The sequence below is a fragment of the Salmo salar genome, unplaced genomic scaffold (genome assembly GCF_905237065.1).
Source record: "Salmo salar unplaced genomic scaffold, Ssal_v3.1, whole genome shotgun sequence".
NCBI classification, from domain to species: Eukaryota; Metazoa; Chordata; class Actinopteri; order Salmoniformes; family Salmonidae; genus Salmo; species Salmo salar.
This window is the reverse complement of record NW_025548249.1, coordinates 444,600-455,000: the sequence shown is the minus strand read 5'-3', so window position 1 is coordinate 455,000 and position 10,401 is coordinate 444,600. Positions and strand designations below refer to the sequence as shown.

General features: G+C 49.2%; 1 protein-coding gene across 3 annotated transcripts in view; it reads right to left on the bottom strand.

The window, feature by feature from the left end:
• The window catches only part of LOC123732804 (developmentally-regulated GTP-binding protein 2), a 59,350-nt gene that overhangs the window by 3,692 nt on the left and 45,257 nt on the right, over positions 1–10,401 (bottom strand). For all 3 annotated transcript variants that reach the window (XM_045712084.1, XM_045712083.1, XM_045712085.1), the window contains exons 7-11: positions 7,424–7,496; positions 4,507–4,597; positions 2,139–2,236; positions 1,191–1,267; positions 757–845 (exon numbers count right to left, since the gene is read on the bottom strand). In XM_045712084.1, coding sequence (XP_045568040.1) covers positions 757–845; positions 1,191–1,267; positions 2,139–2,236; positions 4,507–4,597; positions 7,424–7,496 — 428 coding nt within the window. The remainder of the gene's footprint in view (positions 1–756; positions 846–1,190; positions 1,268–2,138; positions 2,237–4,506; positions 4,598–7,423; positions 7,497–10,401) is intronic.

The window sequence follows — 10,401 nt, the reverse complement described above, 5'->3', positions numbered from 1 at the left end:
CGGAAACAACACAATCACATGACGCATTCTCAGCATACGGGTGTGTGTGTGTGTGTAGTGTGTGTGTGTGTGTGTGTGTGGTGTGTGTGTGTGTGTGTGTGTAGTATGTGTGTGTGTGTGTGTGTGTGTAGTGTGTGTGTGTGTGTGTGTGTGTGTGTGTGTGTGTGTGTGTGTGTGTGTGTGTGTGAAGTGTGTGTGTGTGTAGTGTGTGTGTGTAGTGTGTGTGTGTGTGTAGTGTGTGTGTGTGTGTGTGTGTGTGTGTGTGTGTGTGTGGTGTGTGTGTGTGTGGTGTGTGTGTGTGTGTGTGTGTGTGTAGTGTGTGTGTAGTGTGTGTGTGTGTGAGTGTGTAGTGTGTGTGTGTGTGTGTGTGTGTGTGTGTGAGTGGTGTGTGTGTGTAGTGTGTGTGTGTGTGTCTGTGTGTGTAGTGTGTGTAGTGTGTGTGTGTGTGTGTGTGTGTGTGTGTGTGTGTGTGTGTGTGTGTAGTGTGTGTGTGTGTGTCTGTGTGTGTAGTGTGTGTGTGTGTAGTGTGTGTGTGTAGTGTGTGTGGTGTGTGTGTGTAGTGTGTGTGTAGTGTGTGTGTGTGTGTGTGTGTGGTGTGTGTGTGTAGTGTGTGTGTGTGTGTCTGTGTGTGTAGTGTGTGTAGTGTGTGTGTGTGTGTGTGTGTGTGTGTGTAGTGTGTGTGTGTAGTGTGTGTGTGTGTGTGTGTGTGTAGTGTGTGTGTGTGTATAGTGTGTGTGTGTGTGTGTGTATATATACCTCCTCTCTTCTTTGTGTAAAGACAGATGAGCGCCAGGTATTCCCACAGCCTCTCCAGCAGGTAGTCCAGGTTCAGCTTCATCCCACAGCTAAACACACACACACACACACACACACACACACACACACACACACACACACACACACACACACACACACACACACACACACACACACACACACACACACACACACACACACACACAGTCACTGAGTTCTCTGCTTGACAGACAGACAGACAGACAGACAGACAGACAGACAGACAGACAGACAGACAGACAGACAGACAGACAGAGAGAGACAGACAGACAGACAGACAGAGAGAGAGAACAGACAGACAGACAGACAGACAGACAGACAGACAGACAGACAGACAGACAGACAGACAGACAGACAGACAGACAGACAGACAGACAGACAGGGTAGTTTCTGACCTGATGACGACGCTGTGGGGTTCGTGAGCCAGTCGATCCACCTCCTCTATGGAGATCTGATCCACCTTGTTGTAGACCTACACACACACACACACACACACACACACACACACACACACACACACACACACACACACACACACACACACACACACACACACACACCACGTATAAACATAGAGCTAGATCATAGATCAGGTACGTATAAACATAGAGCTAGAACATAGATCAGGTACGTATAAACATAGAGCTAGAACATAGATCAGGTACGTACGTATAAACATAGAGCTAGAACATAGATCAGATACGTATAAACATAGAGCTAGATCATAGATCAGGTACGTATAAACATAGAGCTAGATCATAGATCAGGTACGTATAAACATAGAGCTAGAACATAGATCAGGTACGTACGTATAAACATAGAGCTAGAACATAGATCAGATACGTACGTACAAACATAGAGCTAGAACATAGATCCGGTACGTATAAACATAGAGCTAGATCATAGATCAGGTACGTATAAACATAGAGCTAGAACATAGATCAGGTACGTACGTACAAACATAGAGCTAGATCATAGATCAGGTACGTACGTATAAACATAGAGCTAGAACATAGATCCGGTACGTATAAACATAGAGCTAGAACATAGATCAGGTACGTACGTATAAACATAGAGCTAGAACATAGATCAGATACGTATAAACATAGAGCTAGATCATAGATCAGGTACGTATAAACATAGAGCTAGATCATAGATCAGGTACGTATAAACATAGAGCTAGAACATAGATCAGGTACGTACGTATAAACATAGAGCTAGATCATAGATCCGGTATGTATAAACATAGAGCTAGATCATAGATCAGGTACGTATAAACATAGAGCTAGATCATAGATCAGGTACGTATAAACATAGAGCTAGATCATAGATCAGGTACGTACGTATAAACAGGGCATGTAAACTCGGTTCCCAACAATGACGTCGATGAAGTCATCAGGAGTGCTGTCTTCTCGGAACAGAACCTCCGCATTGAAGATTTCTGAGGAGGACCGTTAAGGTTCTACCTACTGTTCTGAGGTGGATCGTTAAGGTTCTACCTACTGTTCTGAGGTGCATCGTTAAGGTTCTACCTACTGTTCTGAGGTGCATCGTTAAGGTTCTACCTACTGTTCTGAGGAGGACCGTTAAGGTTCTACCTACTGTTCTGAGGAGGATCGTTAAGGTTCTACCTACTGTTCTGAGGTGGATCGTTAAGGTTCTACCTACTGTTCTGAGGAGGACCGTTAAGGTTCTACCTACTGTTCTGAGGAGGATCGTTAAGGTTCTACCTACTGTTCTGAGGAGGATCGTTAAGGTTCTACCTACTGTTCTGAGGTGGATCGTTAAGGTTCTACCTACTGTTCTGAGGAGGATCGTTAAGGTTCAACCTACTGGATACTGTATTGTGTCTGTAGTTAGTGGTGTGTCTGTAGTTAGTAGTGTGTCTGTAGTTAGTAGTGTGTCTGTAGTTAGTAGTGTGTCTGTAGTTAGCGGTGTGTCTGTAGTTAGCAGTGTGTCTGTAGTTAGCAGTGTGTCTGCAGTGTGTCTGTAGTTAGCAGTGTGTCTGTAGTTAGCAGTGTGTCTGTAGTTAGCAGTGTGTCTATAGTTAGTGGTGTGTCTGTAGTTATCGGTGTGTCTGTCGTGTGTCTGTAGTTAGTAGTGTGTCTGTAGCGTGTCTGTAGTTAGCAGTGTGTCTGTAGTGTGTCTGTAGTTAGCAGCGTGTCTGTAGTTAGTAGTGTGTCTGTAGTGTGTCTGTAGTTAGCAGCGTGTCTGTAGTTAGCGGCGTGTCTGTAGTTAGCAGTGTGTCTGTAGTGTGTCTGTAGTTAGCAGTGTGTCTGTAGTTAGCAGCGTTTCTGTAGTTAGCAGTGTGTCTGTAGTTAGCAGTGTGTCTGTAGTTAGCAGTGTGTCTGTAGTGTGTCTGTAGTTAGCAGTGTGTCTGTAGTTAGCAGTGTCTGTAGTTAGCAGTGTCTGTAGTTAGCAGTGTGTCTGTAGTTAGCAGTGTGTCTGTAGTGTGTCTGTAGTGTGTCTGTAGTTAGCGGTGTGTCTGTAGTTAGCGGTGTGTCTGTAGTTAGCGGCGTGTCTGTAGTTAGCGGCGTGTCTGTAGTTAGCGGCGTGTCTGTAGTTAGCAGTGTGTCTGTAGTGTGTCTGTAGTCAGTAGTGAGTCTGTAGTTAGTAGTGTGTCTGTAGTCAGTAGTGTGTCTGTAGTTAGTAGTGAGTCTGTAGTCAATAGTGAGTCTGTAGTCAGTAGTGTGTCTGTAGTCAGTAGTGTGTCTGTAGTCAGTAGTGTGTCTGTAGTTAGTGGTGTCTGTAGTTAGTGGTGTCTGTAGTTAGTGGTGTCTGTAGTTAGTGGTGTGTCTAGTTAGTAGTGTGTCTGTAGTTAGTAGTGTGTCTGTAGTTAGTAGTGTGTCTGTAGTTAGTAGTGTGTCTGTAGTTAGTAGTGTGTCTGTAGTTAGTAGTGTGTCTGTAGTTAGTAGTGTGTCTGTAGTTAGCGTGTCTGTAGTTAGCGTGTCTGTAGTTAGCGTGTCTGTAGCGGCTGAAGGATACTGTATTCGTGGAGGATGTGTCTGTAGTTAGCGGTGTGTCTGTAGTTAGTGTGTCTGTAGTTAGCGTGTCTGTAGCGGTTGAAGGATACTGTATTCGTGGAGGATGTGTCTGTAGTTAGCGTGTCTGTAGTTAGCGTGTCTGTAGTTAGCGTGTCTGTAGCGGCTGAAGGATACTGTATTCGTGGAGGATGTGTCTGTAGTTAGCGTGTCTGTAGTTAGCGTGTCTGTAGTTAGCGTGTCTGTAGCGGCTGAAGGATACTGTACTCGTGGAGGATGTGTCTGTAGTTAGCGTGTCTGTAGTTAGCGTGTCTGTAGCGGCTGAAGGATACTGTATTCGTGGAGGATGTGTCTGTAGTTAGCGGTGTATCTGTAGTTAGTGTGTCTGTAGTTAGCGTGTCTGTAGCGGCTGAAGGATACTGTACTCGTGGAGGATGTGTCTGTAGTTAGCGTGTCTGTAGTTAGCGTGTCTGTAGCGGCTGAAGGATACTGTATTCGTGGAGGATGTGTCTGTAGTTAGCGTGTCTGTAGTTAGCGTGTCTGTAGCGGCTGAAGGATACTGTACTCGTGGAGGATGTGTCTGTAGTTAGCGTGTCTGTAGTTAGCGTGTCTGTAGCGGCTGAAGGATACTGTACTCGTGGAGGATGTGTCTGTAGTTAGCGTGTCTGTAGTTAGCGTGTCTGTAGTTAGCGTGTCTGTAGTTAGCGTGTCTGTAGCGGCTGAAGGATACTGTACTCGTGGAGGATGAGTTGGACCAGCTTCTCAGAACACATCGTCAGAGGAACCATGGAGTTATAGGACAGACCTCCTCCTTTCTTGGGCTGAACACAAACACACAGCATCACAACACGACATACCAGCATCACACACACACACTACATACCCAGCATCACAACACTACATACCAGCATCACACACACACTACATAACCAGCATCACAACACTACATACCAGCATCACACACACACTACATAACCAGCATCACACACACACTACATAACCAGCATCACACACACACTACATAACCACCATCACAACACTACATAACCAGCATCACACACACACTACATAACCAGCATCACAACACTACATACAAGCATCACACACACACACTACATAACCAGCATCACAACACTACATACCAGCATCACACACACACTACATAACCAGCATCACAACACTACATACCAGCATCACACACACACTACATAACCAGCATCACAACACTACATAACCAGCATCACAACACTACAAACCAGCATCACAACACTACATACCAGCATCACACACACACACTACATAACCAGCATCACAACACTACAAACCAGCATCACACACACACTACATACCAGCATCACTACACTACATACCAGCATCACAACACTCCATACCAGCATCACAACACTACATACCAGCATCACAACACTACATACCAGCATCACACACACACTACATAACCAGCATCATACACACACTACAAACCAGCATCACACACACACTACATACCAGCATCACTACACTACATACCAGCATCACAACACTCCATACCAGCATCACAACACTACATACCAGCATCACAACACTACATACCAGCATCACACACACACTACATAACCAGCATCATACACACACTACAAACCAGCATCACACACACACTACATACCAGCATCACAACACTACATACCAGCATCACAACACTACATACCAGCATCATACACACACTACATAACCAGCATCGCAACACTACATACCAGCATCATACACACACTACATAACCAGCATCATACACACACTACATAACCAGCATCATACACACACTACAAACCAGCATCACACACACACTACATAACCAGCATCATACACACACTACATAACCAGCATCATACACACACACACTACATAACCAGCATCACACACACACTACATACCAGCATCACACACACACTACATACCAGCATCATACACACACTACATAACCAGCATCACAACACTACATACCAGCATCAAAAACACACTACATACCAGCATCACACACACACTACATACCAGCATCACAACACTACATAAACACACTACATACCAGCATCACAACACTACATAAACACACTACATACCAGCATCACAACACTACATACCAGCATCACAACACTACATACCAGCATCACACACACTACATACCAGCATCACACACACTACATACCAGCATCACACACACTACATACCAGCATCATACACACTACATAACCAGCATCATACACACACTACATAACCAGCATCACACACACACATACATACCAGCATCACACACACACTACATTCCAGCATCATACACACACTACATAACCAGCATCATACACACACTACATAACCAGCATCATACACACACTACATAACCAGCATCACACACACACTACATAACCAGCATCACACACACACTACATAACCAGCATCATAAACACACTACATAACCAGCATCAGACACACACTACATAACCAGCATCAGACACACACTACATAACCAGCATCATACACACACTACATACCAGCATCATACACACACTACATACCAGCATCATACACACACTACATACCAGCATCATGCACACACTACATACCAGCATCATACACTACATACCAGCATCATACACACACTACATACCAGCATCATACACACACTACATAACCAGCATCATGCACACACTACATACCAGCATCATACACACACTACATAACCAGCATCAGGGGAGCAGCTCTAGCAGGGAACGGGAGGGACCGGGGAGCAGCTCTAGCAGGGAACGGGAGGGACCGGGGAGCAGCTCTAGCAGGGAACGGGAGGGACCGGGGAGCAGCTCTAGCAGGGAACGGGAGGGACCGGGGAGCAGCTCTAGCAGGGCAGGGAACGGGAGGGACCGGGGAGCAGCTCTAGCAGGGAACGGGAGGGACCGGGGAGCAGCTCTAGCAGGGAACGGGAGGGACCGGGGAGCAGCTCTAGCAGGGAACGGGAGGGACCGGGGAGCAGCTCTAGCAGGGAACGGGAGGGACCGGGGAGCAGCTCTAGCAGGGCAGGGGAGGGACCGGGGAGCAGCTCTAGCAGGGAACGGGAGGGACCGGGGAGCAGCTCTAGCAGGGAACAGGAGGGACCGGGGAGCAGCTCTAGCAGGGAACGGGAGGGACCGGGGAGCAGCTCTAGCAGGGAACGGGAGGGACCGGGGAGCAGCTCTAGCAGGGAACGGGAGGGACCGGGGAGCAGCTCTAGCAGGGACCGGGAGGGACCGGGGAGCAGCTCTAGCAGGGAACGGGAGGGACCGGGAGCAGCTCTAGCAGGGCAGGGAACGGGAGGGACCGGGGAGCAGCTCTAGCAGGGAACGAGAGGGACCGGGGAGCAGCTCTAGCAGGGAACGGGAGGGACCGGGGAGCAGCTCTAGCAGGGCAGGGAAAGGGAGGGACCGGGGAGCAGCTCTAGCAGGGAACGGGAGGGACCGGGGAGCAGCTCTAGCAGGGAACGGGAGGGACCGGGGTGCAGCTCTAGCAGGGTACGGGAGGGACCGGGGAGCAGCTCTAGCAGGGAAAGGGAGGTACCGGGGAGCAGCTCTAGCAGGGAACGGGAGGGACCGATGGTACGGGAGGGATGTGATGGAGAAACTGACCTTGAAGTAGATGTTCGGTTTGGAGCGGTTCAGTCTGATGCCGACGGACTCCAACTCTTTCTCCAGCAGTTTCCTGAGGAGACAGAACCCACTAACTAACCAGCTGGGACAGAACCTAGACAGAACCCACTAACTAACCAGCTGGGACAGAACCTAGACAGAACCCACTAACTAACCCAGCTGGGACAGAACCTAGACAGAACCCACTAACTAACCCAGCTGGGACAGAACCTAGACAGAACCCACTAACTAACCAGCTGGGACAGAACCTAGACAGAACCCACTAACTAACCAGCTGGGACAGAACCTAGACAGAACCCACTAACTAACCAGCTGGGACAGAACCTAGACAGAACCCACTAACTAACCAGCTGGGACAGAACCTAGACAGAACCCACTAACTAACCAGCTGGGACAGAACCTAGACAGAACCCACTAACTAACCAGCTGGGACAGAACCTAGACAGAACCCACTAACTAACCAGCTGGGACAGAACCTAGACAGAACCCACTAACTAACCAGCTGGGACAGAACCTAGACAGAACCCACTAACTAACCCAGCTGGGACAGAACCTAGACAGAACCCACTAACTAACCAGCTGGGACAGAACCTAGACAGAACCCACTAACTAACCAGCTGGGACAGAACCTAGACAGAACCCACTAACTAACCAGCTGGGACAGAACCTAGACAGAACCCACTAACTAACCAGCTGGGACAGAACCTAGACAGAACCCACTAACTAACCAGCTGGGACAGAACCTAGACAGAACCCACTAACTAACCAGCTGGGACAGAACCTAGACGGGTTAGCAGTTAGTAACCAGCTGGGACAGACCCTAGACGGGTTAGCAGTTAGTAACCAGCTGGGACAGACCCTAGACGGGTTAGCAGTTAGTAACCAGCTGGGACAGACCCTAGACGGGTTAGCAGTTAGTAACCAGCTGGGACAGACCCTAGACGGGTTAGCAGTTAGTAACCAGCTGGGACAGACCCTAGACGGGTTAGCAGTTAGTAACCAGCTGGGACAGACCCTAGACGGGTTAGCAGTTAGTAACCAGCTGGGACAGACCCTAGACGGGTTAGCAGTTAGTAACCAGCTGGGACAGACCCTAGACGGGTTAGCAGTTAGTAACCAGCTGGGACAGACCCTAGACGGGTTAGCGGTTAGTAACCAGCTGGGACAGACCCTAGACGGGTTAGCGGTTAGTAACCAGCTGGGACAGACCCTAGACGGGTTAGCAGTTAGTAACCAGCTGGGACAGACCCTAGACGGGTTAGCAGTTAGTAACCAGCTGGGACAGACCCTAGACGGGTTAGCAGTTAGTAACCAGCTGGGACAGACCCTAGACGGGTTAGCAGTTAGTAACCAGCTGGGACAGACCCTAGACGGGTTAGCAGTTAGTAACCAGCTGGGACAGACCCTAGACGGGTTAGCAGTTAGTAACCAGCTGGGACAGACCCTAGACGGGTTAGCAGTTAGTAACCAGCTGGGACAGACCCTAGACGGGTTAGCAGTTAGTAACCAGCTGGGACAGACCCTAGACGGGTTAGCAGTTAGTAACCAGCTGGGACAGACCCTAGACGGGTTAGCAGTTAGTAACCAGCTGGGACAGACCCTAGACGGGTTAGCAGTTAGTAACCAGCTGGGACAGACCCTAGACGGGTTAGCAGTTAGTAACCAGCTGGGACAGACCCTAGACGGGTTAGCAGTTAGTAACCAGCTGGGACAGACCCTAGACGGGTTAGCAGTTAGTAACCAGCTGGGACAGACCCTAGACGGGTTAGCGGTTAGTAACCAGCTGGGACAGACCCTAGACGGGTTAGCAGTTAGTAACCAGCTGGGACAGACCCTAGACGGGTTAGCAGTTAGTAACCAGCTGGGACAGACCCTAGACGGGTTAGCGGTTAGTAACCAGCTGGGACAGACCCTAGACGGGTTAGCGGTTAGTAACCAGCTGGGACAGACCCTAGACGGGTTAGCGGTTAGTAACCAGCTGGGACAGACCCTAGACGGGTTAGCGGTTAGTAACCAGCTGGGACAGACCCTAGACGGGTTAGCAGTTAGTAACCAGCTGGGACAGACCCTAGACGGGTTAGCGGTTAGTAACCAGCTGGGACAGACCCTAGACGGGTTAGCAGTTAGTAACCAGCTGGGACAGACCCTAGACGGGTTAGCAGTTAGTAACCAGCTGGGACAGACCCTAGACGGGTTAGCAGTTAGTAACCAGCTGGGACAGACCCTAGACGGGTTAGCAGTTAGTAACCAGCTGGGACAGACCCTAGACGGGTTAGCAGTTAGTAACCAGCTGGGACAGACCCTAGACGGGTTAGCAGTTAGTAACCAGCTGGGACAGACCCTAGACGGGTTAGCAGTTAGTAACCAGCTGGGACAGACCCTAGACGGGTTAGCAGTTAGTAACCAGCTGGGACAGACCCTAGACGGGTTAGCGGTTAGTAACCAGCTGGGACAGACCCTAGACGGGTTAGCAGTTAGTAACCAGCTGGGACAGACCCTAGACGGGTTAGCAGTTAGTAACCAGCTGGGACAGACCCTAGACGGGTTAGCGGTTAGTAACCAGCTGGGACAGACCCTAGACGGGTTAGCAGTTAGTAACCAGCTGGGACAGACCCTAGACGGGTTAGCAGTTAGTAACCAGCTGGGACAGACCCTAGACGGGTTAGCAGTTAGTAACCAGCTGGGACAGACCCTAGACGGGTTAGCAGTTAGTAACCAGCTGGGACAGACCCTAGACGGGTTAGCAGTTAGTAACCAGCTGGGACAGACCCTAGACGGGTTAGCGGTTAGTAACCAGCTGGGACAGACCCTAGACGGGTTAGCAGTTAGTAACCAGCTGGGACAGACCCTAGACGGGTTAGCAGTTAGTAACCAGCTGGGACAGACCCTAGACGGGTTAGCAGTTAGTAACCAGCTGGGACAGACCCTAGACGGGTTAGCAGTTAGTAACCAGCTGG